This window comes from Hippopotamus amphibius, chromosome 9, assembly GCF_030028045.1.
Source record: "Hippopotamus amphibius kiboko isolate mHipAmp2 chromosome 9, mHipAmp2.hap2, whole genome shotgun sequence".
NCBI classification, from domain to species: domain Eukaryota; kingdom Metazoa; phylum Chordata; class Mammalia; order Artiodactyla; family Hippopotamidae; genus Hippopotamus; species Hippopotamus amphibius.
This window is the reverse complement of record NC_080194.1, coordinates 41,742,871-41,768,494: the sequence shown is the minus strand read 5'-3', so window position 1 is coordinate 41,768,494 and position 25,624 is coordinate 41,742,871. Positions and strand designations below refer to the sequence as shown.

The following is a 25,624-nucleotide window of genomic DNA, read 5'->3' as shown; positions in this document are numbered from 1 at the left end:
TTACCATATGACCCAGCAATCCCACTACTGGGCATATATCCAGAGAAAAGCATAATTCAAAAAGACACATGCAGCCCAATGTTCACTGAAGCTGTATTTACAATAGCCAGGTCATGGAAGCAACCTAAATATCCACTGGAAGATGAACAGATAAAGAAGATGTGGGCGGGGGGTGAAGGGGAAGCTGAGACAAAGCGAGAGAGTAGCACAGACATATATATAGTACCAACTGTTAAATAGATAGCCAATGGGAAGTTGTTGTATAACAAAGGGAGTCCAACTGGAGGATGGAAGATGCCTTAGAGGACTGGGATGGGGAGGGTGAGGGGGGAGTTGAGGGAGGGAGGGAGGGAATATGGGGATATGTGTATAAAAACAGATGACTGAACTTGGTGTACCCCCCAGAAAATAATAAATAAATTTAAAAAAAAAAGATAAAGAAGATGTGGTACATATATACTATGGAATGTTATGCAGTCGTAAAAAGGAACAAAATTGGGGCATTTGTAGAGACATGGACGGACCCAGAGACTGTCATACAGAGTGAAGTAAGTCAGAAAGAGAAAAACAAATATCGTTTAGTAATGCATATATGCAGAATATAGAAAAATGGTACAGATCAACCAGTTTGCAAGCCAGAAATAGAGACAGATGTAGGAACAAACATATGGGCACCAAAGGGGGAAAGTGGGGGGGTGGGATGAATTGGGAGATTGGGACTGCCACATATACATTACTAGTAAGAAAAAAAATCAAATCGTATACTTTAAATACATGCAGTTTATTATATGTCAAAAAAAAAGAGAGAGAGAGGGAACGGTTCGGGGGGGGAGGGGGTGAAGGGACAAAATTATCACACCGGGACTTCCCTGGTGGCACAGTGGTTAAGAATCCACCTGCCAATGCAGGGGACACAGGTTTGAGTTCTGGGTCAGGAAAATCCCACATGCTATGGAGCAACTAAGCCCACTGTGCTACAACTACTGAGCCTGCATGCCACAACTACTGAAGCTTTTGTGCCTAGAGCCCGTGCTCCACAATAAGAGAAGCCACCACAATGAGAAGCCCATGTATTGCAGCAGAGAGAAGCCCCGGCTCGCTGCAACTAGAGAAAGCCCGTGAGGAGCTACGAAGACCCAATGCAGCCGATAAAGAAATAATTAATTTAAAAAAAAGCTATCGCGCCAGCATTAATTTTTACAATGAACCGGAACAGAAGTATATTATATTTTCACAGTCAAAAACTCTGAAAACGAATACTCTTGGGAAGGTTGCCCACTGTCCCGAAAAGGTCTTCACTTGACTCGGCTCATTTCTTTTCTCTTCTTTCCTTCCTTCCTTTCTTTCTTTTTTATTGGAGTACAGTTGATTCACAATGTTGTGTTAGTTTTGGGTGTACGGCAAAGTGATTCAGTTATACATGTACATATATAATCATATGTTCATTCTTCTTTAGAGTCTTTTCTCATATAAGTTATCATAGAATATTGAGTACAGTTCCCTGTGCTATACAGTAGGTCCTTGTTGGTAATCTATCATATATATAGTAGTGTGTGTGTGTGTTCATCCCATTTGTTTCCTTTCGCTAACAGGAGATGAAGGACTGGGATAGGGGAATTCGAGACCCACCGAACAGTCCTCTGCAGTTCATTCCCAACCTCCTCCCTGCCGTCTCTCCCACGTGCTCAGTGTAAGTAAAAAAAAAGGAGTTTTTAAACATAAGGTCTCTTTCAGGTCCTTGTTTTTTCCCTTAAAACCATCAGCCTTCCTAATTCATTTTCTCTTTATGGCTAGACTTAGGCTAAACTCACTCTTTCTGCTCTCCAGGCCACTTAAAGAGAGTGCTTCTTGGGACTTCCCTGGTGGTGCAGTGGTTAAGAATCCACCTGCTAATGCAAGGGACACAGATTCAATCCTTGGGCTGGGAAGATCCCACATGCTGTGGAGCAACTAAGCCTGTGTGCCACAACTACTGAGCCTGAGCTCTAGAGCCTGCAAGCCACAACTACTGAAGCCCGAGTGCCTAGAGCCCGTGCTCCACAACAAGAAAAGCCACCACAATGAGAAGCCTGCGCACTGCAATGAAGAGTAGCCCCCACTCACTGCAACTAGAGAAAGCCCACATGCAACAACGAAGAACCAAGGGAGCCAGTAAATAGATAAAAATAAATTAAAAAATAATAATAAAGCAAGCATACCATTATTTAAAAAAAAAAAAAAAAGAGTCCTTCTTTGTCTGGGCCAAAGGATCAGTCATTTTAATTTCAGATCAAAGCTGTTCTCCTCATGCTAGATTCTTTTCTCAACTCCTAGGCTATTCAAGGACTCCCAGTCTCATGACAACCGCCTCCTTTTTTCCTCCCCTTTAGGAAACAGGATCTGCTTTCCCATAGCCAATCATCAGTAATCCCATCCCATCAGCCAGCCTTTTACCATGTGAAATTCTCCACAAGTGTGTTTCAATAAACTTAGAGGAAAATTCTGGGATCATTTTGCTTCCTGGTAAGGGCAAGAGGAAAGAGAAATTCCTTAAAGGGGAGTTTATGCTGGATGCTTTATACTTTTAATTTCACAATCACCTTTGAATAGAGATTAATATTATGATTTTACAGATTAAAAACCTGAGGCCTAGAGAGTATCTTTACTCAGAGTCAAAAGTGAGTAAGCTTTATGCTAGGTCAAAGTGAGTACATGGTGGAGCCAGCATTTAGAAAGGTTTGACTACAAAACAACTTCCTTCCATGCCCTACAACATGACAGATAGTGTAGTACAGTGATTAAGAGCACAGACTCTGGCTGTCTTGAGTTGAAAGCCTCACTCTGCCATTTACTAGCTATGTGACTCTGAACAAGTTACCTAATCTCTCTATGCCTTGGGTTGCTCATCTATAAAATAAACAATAAGAGTGTCTCATAGGTTCATTATGGGTATTAAATGAGTTAATATATTTAAAGTACTTACAACAGAGTATAAAGATATATAAAAGCATTATGTAACAGAGTACTGTATAAATGTTTTTGTTCTTAGTGTTATGTCATATGCTGCCACGATTAACAAAAAACCTCCAACTTTATCTTATTCACAGCATGGAGAAAAGGTGTTTCTCTGGTTTTTGTTCAGGACAGAAAACCAAAACATTACGCACCTAGGTAAGACTGTATTGGTAACAGGTAAATACAACACTATCAAACTTGAGGGATAGGGGTGGGTGTGGAAAGGGAAGGGCCAGAAAGGGAGAAAGCCAGTAGAGAAAAAGCAGGGGCCCTCCCTGCCAACCTTTACTCCACGGATCCACTGAGGCAACTCAGCCAGCACTATTTCCGCAAAATTCTAAACATGCCACATTCAAGGAATTTGTGCCTAAGTTAATGGGGTTTCCCCTCCCAGGCATATCCTTCCTTTCTACTTAATTATTTCCTGTACCAATTTTACATGTTCTTTGAATCTTACCTCTTGAAAGACACAGAGATTCTGCAGTTCAAAGAGGTCTCGCTTCCTTTCCTCAGACAACTGGGAGGCCTTACGATAAACACCATAATTTGGCACTTAATCAAAGGCAGTCTTCTAACTTGTTCACATGAATACAGAGACAGTCTGGGCTGCGAGCTGAAGTGTCTTACGATTTATCACAAGGCCGGACCCCAAATACACTCTAAACACTTACTTGCTGCACTGAACCCTAAGAGACTGATTCCTTTGGCACTGCTATAGTGCTGGATGCAACCAGTGTGTCTGATGGTTTCTCACTCACCTTGAGTTGTCAATGTGCAGGAGAACAAAGATGGCCCACTCCCAGAGTCCCTCACTTTCCAGCTGGCCAGCATAACTGGCTTGCAGCACACCCTCACACTGCTCTGAGAGATGGGTGTAGTTAAGAGCCCGCAGCACCTCCCACAAGTGCCAGCTTAGGCGGTAGTCCAAAGGGTCTGCTGTTACGCTTCGAGGCTCCAGCAGCTGGTTGAGATCGTAACGTCTGCAAAGGAGAATGTGCTGAGAGTTACCAAACCCAGTCAGCAGACACCTGAGCTGGACAAGTCAACTGTTTTGACTACGGCTTAGAAAACAATAAAGGCACCCAAGGACAGAAGCATCATAAGCCTCCTCTAAGGTCAGCCACATTACAGACCTACCAAAAACCAAGGCACCTTCCCTTCGGTGGCTCTTCTATCAGGTTTGCTGGTATTTGGTCTATTTTTACCGTCCTGGTAAAGGGAGTCTTCACAACTTTCACCATTCCATTCTTTCATTATAGTGTCGGTTACTTTTCTTAATCATTTAAAAAATACAAGTTACCTTAGTATCTTTCAGATTGTTTTACTATCGGAAGTTGCTAGAATGCTACTTCACCTGTTTGAACAGCTAACTAGTCTTAAAAATGGTTATTTCCTTCTACGGCTTGTAAATCTTACTTCTGATTTTGTCTACAGTAGGTATTACTCTTTATATCGAAATTCAGGTTTGAAAGTCTCCCTATAGACTTTCGTTTTTTTCCTCTGTTGGGGGCTCAGGGACCAGTGGTTCTGGACCAGTTTATGTGCTATGTTCTTAGCTTCCAAGTCCCAGACCATAAGAACAGTAAGAACTAAGATCCCATACCTACAAGTCTGGGACTTGGATTACCAACCAAACCTTTTCCCTTTCACCTAAGATCCCAGACATTTTACAAGTTCCTAATACCTCCCCAAATAATGAGCAGTTTCTCTTCCTTCCTTCCTGGGTGGGGGGAGGGCAGCAGTACCCTGTGTTGGGTCTTTGTTGCTGTGCATGGGTTTTCTCTAGTTGCGGAGAGTGGGAGCTACTCTTCATTGCGGTGCGTGGGCTTCTCAGTGCAATGGTTTCTCTTGTTGCGAAGTGTGGGCTCTAGGCATGCAGGCTCAGTAGCTGTGGCTCTCGGGCTTAGTTGCTCTAAGGCAGGTCGGAATCTCTTGGACCAGGGACTGCACCCATGTCCCCTGCATTGGCAGGGGAATTCTTAACCACTGAGCCACCAGGGAAGTCCCATGAGTAGTTTTTCTTGACCAGTGCTGTCAAACTGAATTTTGTGTGATGATGGAAATATTTTATAATTTGCCTTGACTAATAAGATAGCCACTAGCAACATGTGGCTATTAAATACTTGAAATATCGCTAGTGTGAATGAGTAATTAAATTTAAAAATTAATTTAAATTAAAATACTCTTATGTGAATAGCGGCCATTATAAACTGGCCATTATACAGTGCAGTTCCTTACAGTTTATGTAAGGGTTTTAGTCATAGCAGTTCTACCCTACATGAGAAGGCTTTATTAGCTCATTCTGGCTTTGGTTTCTCTATTTCTGGCACCTTGAGATATATGCTTTTCTTCCACTGTCTTTTTTTTTTTTTCTGGACATTAAAAAAACTGACATACAATAAACTGTACATATTTAGAATGCATAATTTTCATGTTTAAATATATATGTATGTACACACACACACACACACACCGTGAAACTACCACCAAGGTCAAGATAACAAGCACACCCATCACCCCCAAAAGTTTCTTTAAGCCCCTCTTGTGACCCCTCTTTCCTGCCCCGCCCTACAGCTACCCTTCCCAGGCAACCACTGATCTTTCTATCATTATAGATTAGTTTGCATTTTCCAGAATTTTATATAAATTGGGATCAAGCAGTAGGTACATTTCTGAGGGTATTCTTTTTTTTCCCCTCACCTCTTCAAAACTAAGTATTTTGTGATTCACCATGCTGTTGTGTGTTATCAACAGTTCATTCTTTCTTACTGCTGAGATACTATTCCACTGTATACATGTGCCACAATTTGCTTATCTAATCACCTGTTGATGGAAATTTTGGTTGTTTCCTGTTTTGGACCTTTACAAATAAAGCTGCTATCAACATATACATACACAGACATATGTTTTCATTCCTCTTGGGTAAATACCAAGGAGTGGAATACTGGATCGTAGGTATATAGGTGTATGTTTAACTTTTTAAGCCGCCAAACTGCTTTCCCAAGTGCCAGTATTATTTTACATTTTCAACCCCAGCAGTGTTGAGAATTCCAATTGCTCCACAGCCATGATATCTGGTACAGGTCTTTTAAAATTTTTAGCCATTCTAGTAGATGGGTAGTGGCATCCCATGATGGCTTTAATTTGCATGTCCCTGATGTCTACTGATAAAAAAACTTTTCATGGGCTTGACACATAGGTCTTCTTTGGTGAAGCATCTGTTTAAATATTTTTCCCAATTTTTAAATTGGACTGTTTGTTTTCTTATTATTGAGTTCGGAGAGTTCTTCACATGCTCTGGATAAGAGTCCTTTATCAGATATATGAGTTGCAAATATCTTCTCCCAATCTGTGGCTCATCTTTTCACTTTCTTAACAGTCTTTTTAATAAGTAGTAGCTTTTATTTTTGTTGAAGTCCAGTTCACTAATTTTTTCTTTTATGGATTATGTGTTTCTTATCTAAGACATCTTTGCCTAACCCACAGTTGCAAAGATTTTCTTCCTTATTTTCTTCTAAAAGGTTATTGTTTTTAAGTTTGACATTTAGGTTTATGATCCATTTTGAGTTAGAGGACTAATAGAGATAATCAATGAAACCAAAAGCTGGAGACAGACTAATCGAGAAAAGAGAGAAGGCACAAATACCAGTATCAGGGAAGAAACGGACACAGCCACACATTCTACAGACATTACAAAAGAATTAGGGAACCTTATGGCAATAAATTTGGTGGCCTTGGTGAAATAGACAAATTTCTTAGGGAAAAAAAATGAACAAAACTGGCTCAAGAATAAACAGAAAACCTCAACAGCTCTGTATCAAAGAAACTGATTTCAAAGTTTAAAAACTTTAATAGGACTTTACAAAAATGTAAAACTTCTGTGCTTGTGTACTGGGAGAAAATAATTGCGAAAACACATTTATAATAAAGGATTTGTATCCTAAATATATAAAGAACTATTACAACACAATAAAGAACTATTAGGCAATCCTATTAAAAAGGGGGTGAGGGGCAGAAGATTTAAACAGACTTTTCGACAAGGAAGATATATAGATACACGGTAAATAAGCACATGAAAAAAATGCTTGCCATTATTAGGAATTAGGGAAATGCAAATTAAAACACAATTTTAATTATGTGTATTTTACCACGAAAGACTAATATTATTCTATAATTAATATAGTTAATTCGAAAGAAAGTATTTAAAGAACTGAAATGAGATGTGAGCTGATATGAGGGTGAGTCCAAAATGATCCGCGTTCTGGCTGTAGAATTTACAGAAGTTTTAATACAACGGAGTATGGATAATTTTTGATTCACCCTCGTACTTTTGACTTGAGAAAATTGCTCAGTGTTTCTGATAAGGTAAAAAGACAGCTCTGAGATAGTCTTAATTATCTGATTAGATATAATACATGTTAATATATTCTTATTAAGCACATAAAAATGAGACACCACTCTGTGCCCACTAAAATGGTAAAATTTTAAAGGCTGACAATACCAAGTTTTGAAGAGGCTATGAAGCAATTACAGATTTCAGTGGGAATGTAAAACAATACAAGCACTTTCAGATACAAATTTTCATAGCAGCTTTATTCTTAATAGCCCAAAACAAGAAAATTGTCCACTAACAAATGAATAAGTTAATAAATTTCTGATACACAAAATTTTGATAAATCTCAAAATCACTGTGCTGAGTAAAAGAAGCCAGACACAAAAGATAACATACAGTATGATCCCAATTATATAAAATTCTATAAAGCAAAACAAACCTACAGTAATGAAAAGTCAGTCAGTAGTTGTCTGTGGTGTGGACTGATTGCAAAGGGACATGAGGGAACTTTTTGAGGGTAATGTAAATGCTACCTGATAGTGATGGAAGTTACATTACATTAAAACATATCAAACCACACACTTTACCATATGTAAATTGTATCTCATTAAAGATGATTAAAATAATTTTTAGATTTAAAAAAAATTTTCATTGAAGGATAGCTGATTTAAAATGCTGTGAATTTTTAGATTTCTAATTCCAGTTCCCATGCTCTTTGCACTCAATTACTGTAAGTTATATTTTGGTAATTTATACAGACGTACAGCAATCTGACCACACATAAAAGAGAAAGGACTCCCTAGGGCTCATGGAACCCTTGAGTGACTATAACACATGGCTCTGATTCACCTGTCACTGTAGAGTTTCAGAAGGTGAAAGCAGACATCTTGGAGAGGTCTCTGCGAGTCTTGCTCCTCCTCTACATCACAGCCAGAGCCCTCCAGGTATGAGGGAAGTGGGCAGCAGGCATATCTGTCACCCTCAGAGGTATTCTGAAGAATTTGATAAAACAATACATCAGCTGCTACTATGTTTCACTAGATTCTATTATGTCTCAATTACTCAGATGTGTATTAAGAATGGTGTGACATCCTCTAAAGGAATGTTTCAAGGATTATAAACTTATTTTGATCAGTGACACATTCCACCTGCCTTCAATGGACTGGCAAAGACCTCAGATAGCTCTCACTAACCCCACCTTTCTTGCCACAATTCTTATTACACTTAGTTTTTTTGTTCTCTTTTTCCTGACAAATACTGCTAATTCTGGCAAATGATATCAAAGACCCAAAATGAACAGTAAGAAAACCAAATAATGGCATTAAAAACATTAATAATCCTTTAACCTCCAAATGGATAAGGAATATGAAATACAATGATATTTAGAGGCAAATTTCAGACCTGCTAATTTGGGGCTATATTAAACATGAGGTCAGGATGTAGCTCAGGGAATTCCCAAAGGAATAAGACAGCATTATGAATGAAGAACAACCCTCTGATGTTGGGGCAGGAAAACAGCAGTAAGAAAAGAAATTGTGAAACTTGTATTAAATAAAATAGAAGCATCCCATCAGATTTCCTGTGTCCATTTCAATTTCATGGTACTTTCAAAAAAGCAGTTAGGAAAAAGTATTATGAAATGTGACCATGTTTTTTTCTCTGCAGTACTTTTCTAGCAAAAACAGAACTCCTACCAAGACTCATGCTTGGTTATTATACTGAATACATATACCTGAAATGCTTCTTCATACATTCTGAGTGCCCTGGAAATGGAGGCTGTTGGCGGAAGCAAATACCAGAGATGGACAGCCAGGGACCGTTTCCAATCCAAATGGGAGCACACGTTGATTTGCTTCTGCTGCGAGAGCTGCCATACCTGCAGGAGACAAAATCACCATCACAGCTCTACATTATACATAACTGTTGTTACTGCCCAGGCCTGCACGTTGCTCACTTATTCAAATTGATTTTAAATGATTTAAATAGCAGTGTTAACAATCCAGATATAAAATACACAGTCCCTTGGTGGCAAGTGATAGGGTGGACTTAGACATTAAGTGCTTTGAGAAGAGCTGAGAAACACTCACTGCCCACAGTTGCCAACTTTAAGATGTGAATAAACTCTGATCAGCAATTTCATTTTTGGAAATTGACTTTAAGATGGCAAGCAAAACAGGCAGCCAGCAAAAAAACTGGCTTAAATCATGATACGTCATCCATAAAATGGAAGAGAAGTGGCTGTTAAAAGGAGAGGCCACACTATGAAAAACTGTCCATATTCATTAAGTTAAAAAACAAAAGTTGCAGAACTGCTATGTATACTTCATTTTATTTGAATACATATATAAGTGTAAATATGCGCACATATGTCAAAATAGACGTAAATAACCAGTATTTTCCCCAACAATGTATATGTTGTACCTTTACAATCTGAAACTATTTCTGCTAAAAGTTAAATACAAGTTGCTTAGTTATATGTAACAGAGTACAATTTACAAAGATAGCTCTTGCCTTAACCTCAAGCAATCCTGAATCTATGAGAAAATTTACGTGAGTTTATGAGAAAAGAGGAAAATACCGGCTTTCCAGCCAAGAGGGCAAAGATGCGCAGTCTCTCCTCCTGGATAAAGCAGTCGGCTTGGAGCTGATGCCAATCTACCAGCTGCATAGTAAGCAGCTCACGGACTGACTGACTGCCAACCAACTGGGATAAAAGAAGGGCAAGACGATGATCACCTACAAGAGAAATAGAAGTTCTCCGGTGATACTGAGAATTTACAGACTTGGGAAAACACTTGGGGGCATTATCTTACTTCTTCTGGCCCTCAAGAAACACCTCTGACTGCTCTCTGCAGTAGTGCTAAAATACTGATCCAGAACTTACCATTTTTGGCTTGGGTATAAAATCTTCAAAGTACTGTAGCTTAAACTAATTACATATAGATTGTATAGTATATAGAGTTCAGTGTCAGATCTACTATTACTTCTGTGACCCTATACAAGGCACTTCATTTGTAAAATGGAGGGAAGTATCACCTGATTTAAAGGTCTATAGTGAAAACTGAGATGACATAACTGGAAACATGCCCAACTAGCATGTACTATAAAATGACACTGAGAAATGGCAAACTCAAACCTAAAGGAAAAACGTGTGTATGATATAAAGAAAATGGTTGAGTCTTTCACTCTCTAGAGTCCAGTATCTCTTAATAAAAAATGTTAAGTACAAAGGATTGAGGCAATAAAAAGACTAATTAACCAGAATGTGAGGGGACAGAAATTCCAGTTCATGAAAATTTCCAGTTAGACTGTAAGTTAAAAGAATAATTATTTGTTTCGGCCCTAATACATACCTCCTAAAAGTCAATACTCCTTTTCCTTTTGTTCTTTTGTTTTTGGATATGGGTCAGTGCTTACATGACTAAAGTACTGTCCTGCCCAGAAACTAAGGCTCTCATCTCAAAGAGTTTCCTTCACAAACTAGAGATGCCTGGAGGAAAGAAATCAAGCATCAGGAGCACATCTAGAAATGTGTTAATAGGCCAAGCTGCCTGATTGTATACAGTTAACCAAAACTTGACTGGACTATGATTCATGCAATAAGTACTGCAGCCCATTTGACCATGAGCTGCTAGTATTCTAGGCAATGAAGGAAAAAAGATTTCTGTGTATCCACTGGACAAGTTCTGAGAAGAAACTAGCATATCATATCTTGACTCAATCATTCACTAAGACTGTCTTATCTTTGCTCTCATCAACCAATTAGCTTCTGCCAATCCTTGACTTTTCACATAGACTTTTCCACTGACAAAAACACACTTGAGCAAATGGCAGGATTCTAGAAAACTTCAAGTTGATTTTAGTCTACGGTGTGAGGTAAGGATATCTAAATTAATCTTTTGCATGCAATTCATCTTTAACTACTCCAGCATTATTTGTTAAAAGATTATCCTTTTCACATTTAAACTACCTTGGCACTTTTGTCAAAAAATATTTCAAATGACTATAACTGAAAGTTTTATATTTGGATTCTCATTTCTGTTGCATTGATCTAAATGCTCATCCTTATGCCAGTTCCACATTGTTGTGACTGTTGTAGCTTTCTGTAAGTTCTGAAATCAAAAAGCTTTGAGTCCCCTGACTTTGTTCTGTTTCAAAACTGTTTAGGTTTTCAACATTTCCAAATAAGGACCAGCCTATTAATTTCTGCAAAAACATCTGCTAGAGATTTTGACAGAGCTAGCACTGAATGCATAAATTAATTTGGGGTAACAGACATCATAACAATACTGAAGTTTCCAATCCATCAACAGTTCACAACCTGGGTGGTTCTGTGCACCCCCCACCCCAACCCCGGGAACATTTGGCAATGTCTGATGATATTTTTGGTTATCACAACTGGAGGGGAAAGGGCTCTTTTGCATATAGGGCAGGGATGCTGTTAAATATCCTATGATGCCCAGGACAGCCTCCACAGCAAAGAATTACCAGGCAAGCACACCAACAGGGCTGAGGTTGAGATGCAGTCCATAAATATGGGATGTCTATTTATTTAGAGGTTTTTTTCCACAGCAATGTTTTGTAGTTTTCAGTATATAAGCCTTACACTTTTGTATCATTTACTCCTTAAGTATTTTAGTCTTTCCAATGTTATTATGAATGGAATTGTTTCTTTTAATTTCATTTATGGATGTTTGTTGCTGATACACAAATACAATTGGATTCTGAATTTTTTTTTTATTTTAATACTTAAATTTTTTTATTTTATTTTATATTGAAGTAGAGTTGATTAACAATGTATTAGTTTCAGGTGTACAGCAGCGATTCAGTTATACATATATATGTATCTATTCTTTTTCAAATTATTTTCCCATTTAGGTTATTACAGAGTACTGAGCAGAGTTCCCTGTGCTATACAGTAGGTCCTCATTGGTTATCTATTATATTTTATTAAAAAAAAAGTTTTTAATCTTTTACTTTTTTATTTTTGGCTGCAATGGGTCTTTGTTGCTGTGTGCAGGCTTTCTCTAGTTGTGGCGGGGGCTACTCTTTGTTGTGGTGTGTGGCCTTCTAAGTGCAGTGGCTTCTCTGGTTTCAGAGCACAGGCTTAGTAGTCGTGGCACGTGGGCCCTAGAGCACACAGGCTTCAGTAGTTGTGGTATGTGGGCCCTAAGGCACACGGGCTTCAGTAGTTGTGGTTCTTGAGCTTAGTAGTTGTCACACACGGGCTTTGCTGCTCCTCGGCATGTGGGACCTTCCCAGACCAGGGATCGATCCCATGTCCCCTGCACTGGCAGGCTGATTCTTAACCACTGTGTCACCAGGGAAGTCCCAGTTGATTATCCATTTTAAATATAGCAGTGTGTACATGTCAATCCCAAACTCCCAATCTGTGCCCCACCCTCTTCTCCCAGGAAACCATAAGTTCATTCTCTAAGTCTGTAAGTCTGTTTGTTTTTTAAATAAATTCAGTTTTTTTTAAATGAATCCTGAATATTGATTTTTGAATCCTGAGACCTTGTTAAACTAGTTTATTAGTCTCATGACCTCTTCTGTGGATTCTTTAGGACTGTTTATATAATTATGTCATCTATGAATAAAAACAGTTTTATCTTTTTCTTTTCAATTGATATGACTTCTGCTTCTTTTTCTTGTCTGAACACACTGGCTACAAGATCTATTACAATATTGTCCAGAAATGGTGTCCCCAATCATCCAGTCTTTCACATTAAATATGATGTTAGATGTAGGTTTTTTATAGATCTGTTTTGATATCAGGACAATAATGGTACGAGAGGATGAGTTGGAAAGTGATCCCTCCTATTTTCTGGAACAGTTGTAGACTACTAATATTATTATTATTATTATTTTGCTGCACCACGTAGCTTGTGGGATCTTAGTTCCCCAACCAGCAACTGAACCTGGGCCCTTGGCAGTGAGACCTAGCAGTCCTAACCACTGGACCTCCAGGGAATTCCCTGGTATCATTTCCTCTTTAAATATAAGTGTGTTCACCAGTGAAGACATCTGGGTCTCTTCTAAGAGAAGATGTTAAATTACTAATTCAACTTCTTACAGATCTATTTAGATTCCTTTTTACTTTTTCTTGAGCTTTGATAAATATATCTTCCTAGGAATTTGTCAACTTCATTTAAATTGTTCCATTTGTTGACACAGAATTTCTCATAGTATTCCCTTTTCTGTAATAGTGACGGTCACCCTTTCATTCCTGTTTTTGGCAATATGTCTTTACTCTTTTCTTCACTGTCATTGTAATGGTTTATAAACTTTTTTGATTTTTTCAAACAACTAACTTTTGGTTTTATTGACTTCTCTATTGTTTCTATATTTTCATTTTCATTGATTTCTGTTCTAATCTTTAATATTTCCTCCTTTTTTCTACCTTTGGGTTTAGTTTGCTCTCCTTTTGATAATTTCTCAAGGTGGAAGCTTAGGTTATTGATTTGAGGACTCTGTTCTTGTTGGGTAGGTATCAAGTAACACATTACTGATAGTGTTTAAGTATTCTGTATTCTTGTCTTTCTGTGTAGTTGTTCTATCAATTATTGCAAGTAGAGGAAGGCAGTGAAGCAACAGTACCTTTTTGTTTTGTTTTGTTTTTAAAGGAAAAAAAATTTTTTTTTAAATTTGGCTGCCTCAGGTCTTAGTTGCAGCACGTGGGATCTTTCACTGTGGCATATGGGCTCAGCAGTTAGGGCATGTGGGCTCTCTGGTTGTGGCGAGTGGGCTCCAGAGTGTGTGGGCTTAGTTGCCCCACGGAATGTGGGATCTTAGTTCCCTGACCAGGGATTGAACCTGCATCCCCTGCACTGGAAGGCAGATTCTTAACCACTGGACCACCAGGGAAGTCCCAAAGCAAAAGTTTTTAATAAGCTGAAAGGTAGTGCCTTGCCAAAAGCTTAATCTTAGGGTAAGAAAAATAAAGGAAGGAAAAGCAGAGTTTGTGAATGAATAAATCTAAAGGCTGACTTCTTGCAATCCTTAAGATCCTCTTCCACTACACGTATGTGTGCTGGTAAGCATAACATTATTTCTCTAATGATTCATAATCTTTATAAATTCACAGAAAGTCAATCCTGCAGACAAGTTCTCATTGTACATATATATGAAGACCACACAAGGCACCGAGCTAAATGTGTAATGACAGTGGAATGCAACTATTTTAAGTTAAAAATAAACCCAGGGACTTCCCTGGTGGCGCAGTGGTTAAGAATCTGCCTGCCAATGCAGGGGACACGGGTTCAGTCCCTGGTCCGGGAAGATCCCACATGCCTCAGAGCAACTAAGACCATGCGCCACAACTACCGAGGCCTGTGTGCCTAGAAGCCACGCTCTGCAACAAAAGAAACCACCACAATGAGAAGCCCATGCACTGCAAGAATAGTCCCAGCTCGCCACACTAGAGAAAGATCACATACAGCAAGGAAGACCTGACACAGCCAATAAATGAATAAAAATCATAAAAAGTGAAAATTAAAAAGAAAAAACCTCAGTTGATGGCTTCAATTAGTTGGTTTCAGATCAAAGTTTGATCAAGGATCTAATTATATATATATTGAACTATGTCATCTTTTAATCTTATCAAGATTCTTATCTAGAAACTTGGTAAGTACTTGACAGATGCCTCTCATTAATGGATAGGGAACTAAATATACACAAATATATATGGGAAGTTCAGAAATTAAACTTCTATTATTTACTTGAATTAAATAAGTGAATCAGTGCAAAACACATATCTTTAAGAAGTTAAAAAAAAAAAGAAAGAAAGAAAGAAAGAAAGAAAGAAAGAAGTGGGAAAAAAAAAAAAAAAAAGGGAATTCCCTGACAGTCCAGGGGTTGGGACTCTGCCCAGGGCCTGGGTTCAAATCCTGGTCGGGGAACTCTCCCACTCCCAAAAGTTCAGAATATTGAGGGCGCCTAAATGTCAAAAAAGGAATCTGCTAACATTGTACATTTTATATGTAAAAGAATACTAAGAAGCATTTGACTATAATATCTTTATTATAGGACATTTTGAATGGATTGCGTGAGAAAGAATATATATATATAATAGATTTACATAGCAGGCTACTATCTTTGAAAAGTAAACATGCATATGTTGTTCTGTGTGCACATATCTGTATATACTTTATAAAGTAAACATTTCAAATTCAAATTGCATGTTGAAATGTCTGCAGTGAATAGCAGTAAACGATTTAGGTGATTTTAGTTTATTGCTTTTTGCTTATCTGCATTTTCTACTTTTACTACAAATGCATGTGTAGCATATAAAATTAAAATAATTTTCATTAACACTTAAAGTTTAAGGTTATTAAAGGAAAACTAGGCTCTTGATCCTAGAGGTCTTGAGTCCCCGGGTCCCATCTTTCTCTTAAATCTACGTCTGTGTTTTCTTTAAGCTTGCGGTCCCATCTTTCTCTTAAATCTATGTCTGTGTTTTCTTTAAGCTTGCAGCACCCGTCACTCACTCACCTCGAGTCGCCGAGCTGGTCTCAGCAAGTGGCGCCCAACGTGGGGAACGAAGGGCTTGAGTGATGAAGGCTCACAAAAAGTGAAATTGATAAAAATAAAGAATTGGGAAGTGCCGTGAAGCCCCAAGGGGAGAGTAAGAGGCCTCTGAAAAATCCTGCCGGTGAGTAAATCTCTCGGTTATTTTGTGTTCGGGGTAAAATATGGGAAATAAATAAAGTTCAGAGAAAAAAAAAAAAAGAGGTTATTAAAGGAAAACTAGAAGACAGTTCCTACTTACTCTGGAGGAACCAGTGATCTTCCTGGGAAGTTTATACTTTTTTCTTTTCTTTTTTTCAAAACTATTTATTTGGCTGCATTGGGTCTTAGTTGCGACACAAGGGATCTTTCATTGCAGCGAGCAAAATTCTCTCTAGTTGTGACACATAGGCTCCAGAGAACATGGGCTTTGTAGCTGCGGCACAAGGGCTCTCTAGTTGTGGGTCGTTGTGCTTAGCAGCTTCGGTGCACAGGCTTAGTTGCCCCTCGGCATGTGGGATCTTAGTTCCCCGACCAGGGATCAAACCCATGTCCCCTGCACTGGAAGGCGGATTCTTAACCACTAGACCACCAGGGAAGTCCCTGGGAAGTTTACACTTAATATTCAGGTTAGAAGACAAGGGCAAACCCATGATTAAGGGGTAGGGGCAGCTGAGTAGGAAGTAGGCAGGGGTACAGAGAAGGACGGTATGTCCTACCTGACTGCTGGGCCAGGGAGCAGGCCTCACTGATCCTCTTGCCCGTGAGGTAGCTGAAGACAGCCTCCACAGGGTTGTCTTTTTGGGTTAAGGAGACTTCCTCCTCAATCTGAGGTGCGGCGGTACGGGACAGCCAGCGAGAGAAAGCTCTTCTTCGCTCCAGAATCTGAATGTATTCACTGGGCTCATCTAGCTGGCTGTCAAGCTCCTTCAGGTGGCCCCACAGAGCTTCACATAATGTCCATGTTAGGCTCCAATGCTTCACAACTAAGGAAGGGACAGGAACATAATGCAATGACATGAAGCCACACAATAACTACAGAGAGGGGATCAAGTTAATCTGGCATTAAAAATACATAAATTAATATATACCCCAAACAACAACTCAAGTTGATGTCCCTGAATCTGTCTCCACCTCACTTAGCTGTGTTTTACAAGCTCCAGAGGTGTGTGGTATAACTGTCTGCTCACTGCATGTACTCATGGTACTTATGTAACAAATGTAACTCTAGGCTCCTTTAAACAGGTTCCTCTAGCCTAATTATGACTAACATAGTCTCAAGTGACAGAGAAAAATCCTGCAGTTTGATCAAATTCTTTTCACAAAATGCTTTAAGAAATATAAAGTGCTCTAAAAACCTGTGGGAGATTATTCTCTGCTAGACGCACTGCCTAACATTTTAGTGAGACTAAATGATACTGAACAAAGCACCTAAGAGTAAACAAATTCTAATCTACTCAATAAAACTGTATGATAGGGCTTCCCTGGTGGCGCAGTGCTTAAGAATCCGTCTGCCAATGCAGGGAACATGGGTTCAAGCCCTGGGTTGGGAAGATCCCACATGCCGTGGAGCAACTACGCCCGTGCGCCACAACCACTGAGCCTGCACTCTAGAGCCTATGAGCTGCAACTACTGAATCCACATGCCATGTGCCACAACTACTGAAGCCCACATGCCTAGAGCCTGTGCTCCGCAACAAGAGAAGCCACCACAATGAGAAGCCAGCACACTGCAAGGAAGAGTAGCCCCCAATATGTCTCTGCTACTCTCCAACTCTATACTCTTAACCACTACGCTAGTATTTCTCCTCACGAAGGAAAACAAAAAGCACTGACTACCACCTTAAGCTACTTACAAGTATGCATTGGGAAGATGACTCTCATATTTGAAGAGATGAAACAACTGAAGTAAACACAAAGAAATGCACATAAACAATTCCCAAAATGTGTGGTATGGAACACTGTAAAATGGTCCCCATTTTTCAATAAAAGTGATGTGAAACGTGTGAAATATGTACTTTTCCTACTACTTGAAACAGTAAGTGCCAAATATAAAAGCCCTTAATCAAAGTATTGGTTCAGAAAAACATGGTCACAATCATTATAGAGAGGTCATTGTGAGAAACGTCAGGAAGGGAAGTTATAACCACCGAAGCTGTTGTGAAAAACAAGTGGCACCTGACTTGAACATGTGTAGGATCTCTCTCTCCCTGTGTTCTCTGGGGGGTGGGGGGGTGGGGGGTGTGGCGGGGGTAAGGGATCTAATTTCATAAATCCCTCTGACTGGCTACAGTTCCCCTGAACAAGGACATAAGAGTAATGATAAAAGCAATGGCAGACAACGATATGATTTCTTCCTGCTTGAAATTTTGCTCATCCCAACTCGACTGCAGATAAGTGCAAGCTCAGGCATCCATTCACTACACGGGCACAAGGAAATGTGTCCTGCTATGAACATATGCTCCTACTCCTGTTCTTGGAACACCAAAGGTTAGCAACATAGTCCATACTCACTCTGTGGTTCCAATAAGTCTCCTGATGCTTCCTTAACCCAATCTGCATAATCATGAATGACAGCAACTCCCGGATTGGGGACAATAAGAGGACACAGCTCATCCACATGGACAGTGCTATGTTTTAATTTAAGCTCCAGAGGTGTCTGGTATAACTGTAGGTCTTCATCCAGCTTCTTTTGTCTCAAACTGAGTCTTTCCAAATGAACTTTGAATGGAGACTCTGTTAGGCTACAAGGGCAAATGACAAACAAGATAGAAAATGAAGACAGATGATAGAATTTTCCTACAATGAAACCTTCATTTCTTTTTATAATTACAAAATAGGATGCAAAACATTCCACTATGATTTTGAAGAAATTTTGTTTCCTAGCATCAAACTATAATGAACTTATCTGATATATATTGAGCAAACAAATTATCTGACCATGCATTCAGAATTCCAAGACTTCTCAGGCCAGATTATAAGAAGCATGGAAGTCAGTACAATTAGACCTGGATATGGCTTCTGCATGTATCTGGATACTAGGGAATCCAATGGCCAAAAGCTACTGTGGGACACCTGTTTCTCAAATCATACTTAACTCATTAAATTATGAGTTATCCGTATTAAAAGTTATGCGGCTAAGCTTACAGATATAAAAGAACTGATTCTCAATTAAGATGAGCATACAGTCAACCAGTCTTGATCCAAATTTTAAGATTGACATTAACAACCTCTAAAGTATCATGACACCATGGATAACCTGGGTTTAGGATCCACAGTCCTAACTGTGAGGTACAAGAGATGCCGTTGTTTTTTTATTTCTTCAAAGTCAACTTTAAAAACTAATAATAATAGGTGATCACAGTCACTTAATCTGTAGTAAGGACAGCACAAATTGTTACAATCACAAAAAAGTACATAGAAAAATGTTACCTATTTTACACAAAACAAACTGTATGCGTAATTCCTAATAACTATCAGGACACACTATACATATAAAATCAATATGGCATAATATAGTATGTAAAGTATATACAGAATTATAAACACACATATGTAAATATTAACGGTGGGAACTGTGTAGAGATACACAACACATATAATTATCAGATGTCATCTTATTTCCAAAAACTTGTATATGGATAATCCACAGTCCATACATTTACCTTATTAGGTCTAAGATACAGGGGATGTGCTTTATTGAGAATATACCTTATATATGAAGAAATTACAAATATCTAAGTGAGAAAACAGAAAAATGACTAATGCCGTAAAGGATGAAAACTTAAGGAATGCTGCAGCATTAGTTTTGGGTCTGTTACTTTTCCAACTAAAGTTTAACTATTAGATTAAGTATTATATACTCTTCATACCCTGATGGTACAAATGGAGGTATTAATCATTTTAGTTTTCAATTATATAAATAAAATTGTGCTAAGAATATATCTAAAAAGATCACAAAGCAGGGCCCTGACCTTGGGTCTGCTGGTGATGAAAAGCTTCTTCTCACCTACCACGTTGCTTTTCTCAAAAAGCATAAAGAAATGTGACTCACGATTTAACAGCTACTGGATTAGGCAGGAATCCATATTCCACAGAATCAGCAATCTGATGATTTTCCAGTTCTTGAGAGCCACTCAGCTGTTCTCCACTATTAGCAAGAGTCCAGTTGGGGCCCCAACCAACCCGAAATGAGCGTCCCATAAATAGGGCCATGTCCATTAGGAGTTTCCCCTTTCCATAGGTGACAGACTTTTCAAGAGGAACTAGGCCTGGTTGTCTGCGTGTACCCACTGTTTTCAACTGAACCTCAGGGGCTGGGCTGGGCACTGTAAACACAGAGGTCAGGGGTGGAGGGACAGACCAAGGGGATGTGGATGGGATATTCATCAATGATGATGTTCTGGGAGTGCGACATTCTTGTAAAGAGGCACTTGGTGAAAGAAAAGTTCCACTTGTAAATTTTGATTGTAGTAACCCACCTACTAAAATAAGGAGGGAAAAAAGACTATTAGAAAATATAGTCTATTGATTCTTGAACAACAACCAGCAAGGCTGAAATTACAGCTTTATTAAACTAATTAAATCAGATATAAATGATCAGGAGTAGGTTAAAGCAGACTGTGCAGAAATTACCGTTTCACATGGGAAATCAAGGCAGGAATTCTAATGATGATGTCAGCAATAACAACACTGATAACAAACACTACTACTGCTATTTAAAAAAACAATCTAGCACTTCTCTGCAGCAGACTCTTGATGAGCCCTTCGTATACACTGTTTCATTTCACCCTTCAATAACTTTAAATGAAGAACATTACAGTCCTCATTTTATAGGTGGGAAAACTGGGCTCAGTTAAGTGACTTGTCCATATCCACAAAGCCACTAAGTGGCAGGACTGAGGTAAACCCAGGTAAGTCAGACACCAATGCTCATGCCCTTATCAGAATGCCAAATGTAACCTTTCTTAATTAATATAAAAAGTTGGTAAGATCAAAACTCAAATTCCTACCACTCCGGTGCTTAATGCTAGACTTAAGAAAAACCCACTGAGGCCTCTTGTGATTGCATATATGCCTTTCAGAAGGATAGTTCTTGTTACTTTTGCCTGTTTTTCAATTTTACATATTTTCTGTCTAAAGCAAGTTATTAAAGTATGACATTTTCATGTAGTGCTCGTTATGGAAAAGTGTGTTATAAACGTTTAACTGATGCTTTATTAAAGTATTTTTTAAAAAGCAAAGTTAATAAGGGTACTCAAAAGAATTGAAAAATAAAGTTTTTAAGGCAACAAAACAAATCTCTTTCTGATAGTCCCTCTGGTTTTCAAAACGTTTTGAAATTATACCTGCTTAAGTCCTTTGCTGATATCAGTACTCTACCTCCAATCCCACACAGTTACAAGCCCACTAGAAGAGGTAAGAAAAGCTTTAAAATGAAACAGGTAATCGATTCCCCGGAAATTTGGGAAGGTTTAGGGAAAAGTAGAAATCTAAAAAGTTTTGCACATTATAAGAAGCAACATTTGCCCCTAGAAAGCAATAAGGATAGTGTTAAAACTGCACAAAGAGAGTACAGCTCAGGACAACTTGCTGATTCCTCTAAGATACGATAAAAATTAGGATATCTGAGCTTGCTATCTAACCCATAAGCAAATAAAAACACGCCCCTAAACAAAACAAATGCTTTTTTTTCTCCATACAACTTTCACATCTGCACCAATGATGGTGTTTTTTAAAAAAAAAAACAACTGGCCCCACCTAACAAGTACATTTATAAGAGTACATTTCTGCTTGGCATCATTATGTCATATGCCTTTAGGGAGTTGTTTGCTAGAGAAGTTGACTCAACTTAGAAGATATGTGAAAAGCCAGACTTTACAGCTTTCTTGTAAAAGAGCATCTTTTACAGTACCTAATGAACGGGATTTGGATGAGTGGGTTGCTGAAATGGGGAGCCTGGGAGAACAGATTTCTTGAGAAGTATCTGCTTTAGGAGGAAGGCGACTGAAGCGTTGATCGAGGACCATATCTACATCTTCTTCATCAGCAAGCAGTGATGCTTTCATGATCTAAAAAGGCAATATCTACAGAATGAATGTGCTCCCCCAAATCCAAAGTCATAAAAGACAAATGCAGTTTACAACGACCAATTTTTTTAAAAAGCTCTGCCTCAGGCTGTGTCCAGAGCTAGTACAATATTTGTGTGACTGACTCTGTTACACTATATGTGCCTGAAGGATAGAAGTTATATAAAACTCCTCTGCTTTGTATATACAGTCTCACCAGAGGTTGGCACACAGCAGTTGCTCATGTGTTTGCTGAATGAATGAATTTCCAAGTCAAATATAAGTCAAAAGCTAAATTCATAACATGATAAAAGTCACAGGCAGGGGGAAGTCAGAGCTTAAAGAAACTTGTAACTACAATTTATAAAACAACAAAACTCCTGTGGAGCACTTGCCAGAGCTTCAAAACCTCTCTACAAAGTCAATGAAGTTAGTATCTTATAGAGAAAAATCAGTGCTCACAGATGTTAAATGACTTGCCTAAACTCACACTGTAACAGTTACAAAACTGGGGTTAGAATTCAGGTCTTATGAATCCCAATATTGCCTTATTTCCACAAATCGGAAAATAATGCCTAAACATGGGGCATATTCCTGGTTTTTCTCATTCCAGTGACCACTCAATGCTCTTAAGTGATTAATGAAAGAAAAAGCCTGATGTCATGAAAGGAAGATAAATATTAGTCTGGATTCCTGTTGTGGTAAGGTTGGGTTAGGACTTCACCTGTAAGACATGTGGATTAATTCCCAGTGAAGATGCAATGTGTGTTGAGGCGGACACAGGTTCCTGATCCTCAGGCACGCTCTCTTCTAACATGGAATCCAAAACTGGCTCCTGGGTGATATCTACCATGTCACTGTCCAGTTCCACAACCCTCCCTAACTGCTCCACCTCTGGGCTCTGGCTCTGTAGACAGCAGAAAGATCAGGGAAGCAGCATTAAATGACACCAAATAGACACAGAGCTTCTAGACCATATTTACTTTATTCAAAATATGATATAACAATATTAGATTCTGCTCATTCTATCATAATGTGAGGTAGCATATTTGCTAAAGAGGATTTAACAATTACCCCCAAATTCCTCTATTAGTACTTATGAGCCAAATGAGGATTCATGGAATCACCCTTTTGTAATATTATGGTCTGGAGCCTGGAACCTCAGCCAGCACCCATACTGAACAAACAGTTGTCTTGAGACAAAGATTATGCCTTGCTTGATTTAGTTAGCAACTATAATTTTCTCATTTACAAAGGGTTGCCCTGCCCTCACATTGCCTTGCAGCCAAAAGCCATTGCGAAAAGACAATAAAAGATACAAATATCAAAGTCTCCAGTAACTCTGCATTTTTAAAAAACATTTAGAAATAAATTTCTAGTTATCACAAACACAATTTTGGGCCTGGAATTTATCTTTTGGGAGACTGAATTCTAAGCTTAGCTGGGCTTTATTTACCTGTGCAGTACCATATTAGATAACAAATGTGTACTCTAATTTCCCAAAAGAAAAAACAAAGTTCTATTAGGAACAATTTTAATCTGGAAATAGTTCCTCTGTTTAAATGCGTCAAGAGTTAGATTTATATTTATTAAAGCAGTTTTAAAGATATAGCCATGATTAACAGTCTATGGTTTGAAAAGATAAACATTCATAAAGCTGAAACACACTGTAAAATTGGCTCAGTGCAAATTCAGTAAATATGTCCTAAACTTGCATATGACCTGGTTAAACGAGGTCATAATAAGCAGCTAGGCCAATTTATTTATCTAAAACTTCTTCCAATTATTTTTCTCCCATAATCTCATCTGTAGATTACCAACCTTCCACAATTTCTGGCTTATCTTTCATGAGCGGCCTATTTCATGTTAAACTTCAAATGGATGCTATTATACAACAGGTGGTTAAAAAAAAATTTTTCATGATTTCTTTGAACCAAGATAGAACCATTAGCGTAACTTTTTAAACGTTATTTTCAATGGTATATTATCTATTACTCCCCTGAATTCCTTTAAACAAATATCCTTACTAAAACAATGACTGCTTCCATCTATAACTATAGAAAAGTCGAGGTGCTGGGAACATGGTGAACTGCCACTTAGGTTGTGAAAAATCCCCAAGGACTGCTCTAACAAACTGCAGGCTACATAATGGTAACCTATTTTTTACCTATCGGCTACAGGGAGGCCTAACTACTTTTATGCTTTAAAATTCTGGAAAAAAAAATAAAAATAAAAGCAGTCCTGGTGGTGATCCTCCCATTATAATTACATGAATTATGGGAACACTCTAATGCTCCCCTGGTCTGTTAATTTTTAACCAATTCACTTTTAGGAAAAGTTCTGAAACTCCCCATCCTCTGTCAACCTGTCAGGATACTCTCTTCTGTTGGGCTCCCATAACACCTTGTCTATACCTATTTTATACACTGTATTATGGTATAATTTCTTGTGTGTGTATATATATTATATTATATATATATATATATATATTTGACCCACCAGATTGTGAGGGCTTGAAAGCAGAGATTACAGTCTACTGTTTTCTATATGTAACATCAAGCACATTGTTAAATTCACCAAAACACTTTGTTATTTCTATTGCCTAATGTAGTGTCTGCCACATGGTAGAAAAAGCTAATAGCTGAAAGGATAAGAAGGAGCGAGTATAGGTGGGAGGAAAGGAAGAAGGGGGAAGAGGGTTTCAATCTACTACTATTCAACAAAGGAATAACAGTAACAGCAAGAGATGCTCACTTAGAACACTTTTAGGCAAAGTGGCAGGATTTCATCAAATAACTAGATTGGAGACCTAAGGGACTCAGCCTATCTTTAAGAATGCTAAGGATCAAGATTTTATTTCCTTCATCCTCATGCAGAGACGTCCAAGCTAATATCATCTAGTAAGTAGACAGGGGGAAGTGAATTACTATGAAACTATCAGGATCTGGTAAACTAGAAACCCCATGTATGAATTTTGTTTAAGTATATCTACGTAATTGCAGTAAACTACCCCAAAAGATGTTATTTTCAGAAAAATCTTGGGAGGTCAGGTGCTTCTTCAAAGCTAGTACTAGAAAGAAAAGTAGACTAATAAAAATTGGTGACAGAGAAGGAACTAAGTAAGGAAAGAAGGGGGAGGGGGAAAGAAGCCCATCAAATACTACGTAAACAGACAAGATCTACAAAATGACTCTCTTTAGATATATGGAGGGCAATGTTTCAAGATTGAAACCTTTAATATTTTTAGAAACCTCCACTCTCCAACTCAAAAGAATCTTCCTCATACAAACAACACCCTAAAGATAAAGCATCTCTTAATCCAACAGATAAAGTAATGCAAGTAAGTCAAGTTAAATCAAGATACTCTTATTCAACAAAGGGTAAATATCCAATCCAAGGTCAAACCCATGTTTAAATAATTCATATTGTCCTCCTAGCCAAATAGCCTAATCCAGCATAACTACTACTATTGCCCACCTTGAAAACAACTCATTTTCTAACAGCAAAGAATGTTTTATATTCATTTTGCTGGAAAATCAGCCCTGTTAACAATATTGTGTTCAAGAGAAATTCCATGCCAGGGTTTCAAGGGCTCATCAAAGTGTGCATGTTTCTACACATACATTCATGGATATTACTGCAGGAGGCATCAGATTCAATAACATCACTATCTGAAGCAAAAAGGATTGTGGCTATAGAACTATTTTATATATATAAGTTA

At 38.4% G+C, this 25,624-nt stretch overlaps 1 protein-coding gene across 6 annotated transcripts in view; it reads right to left on the bottom strand.

Annotated features, from left to right (window-relative positions):
* Positions 1 to 25,624, bottom strand: part of NUP98 (nucleoporin 98 and 96 precursor) — a 102,302-nt gene that overhangs the window by 3,667 nt on the left and 73,011 nt on the right. For 4 of the 6 annotated variants that reach the window (XM_057747930.1, XM_057747934.1, XM_057747932.1 and 1 more), the window contains 9 exons: positions 22,628 to 22,810; positions 21,750 to 21,906; positions 19,890 to 20,319; positions 18,350 to 18,579; positions 16,555 to 16,821; positions 9,906 to 10,063; positions 9,060 to 9,203; positions 8,177 to 8,319; positions 3,753 to 3,974 (listed from right to left, as the gene is read on the bottom strand). In XM_057747930.1, coding sequence (XP_057603913.1) covers positions 3,753 to 3,974; positions 8,177 to 8,319; positions 9,060 to 9,203; positions 9,906 to 10,063; positions 16,555 to 16,821; positions 18,350 to 18,579; positions 19,890 to 20,319; positions 21,750 to 21,906; positions 22,628 to 22,810 — 1,934 coding nt within the window. The remainder of the gene's footprint in view (positions 1 to 3,752; positions 3,975 to 8,176; positions 8,320 to 9,059; positions 9,204 to 9,905; positions 10,064 to 16,554; positions 16,822 to 18,349; positions 18,580 to 19,889; positions 20,320 to 21,749; positions 21,907 to 22,627; positions 22,811 to 25,624) is intronic. The other 2 variants (XM_057747931.1, XM_057747935.1) reach the window with 2 other exon arrangements.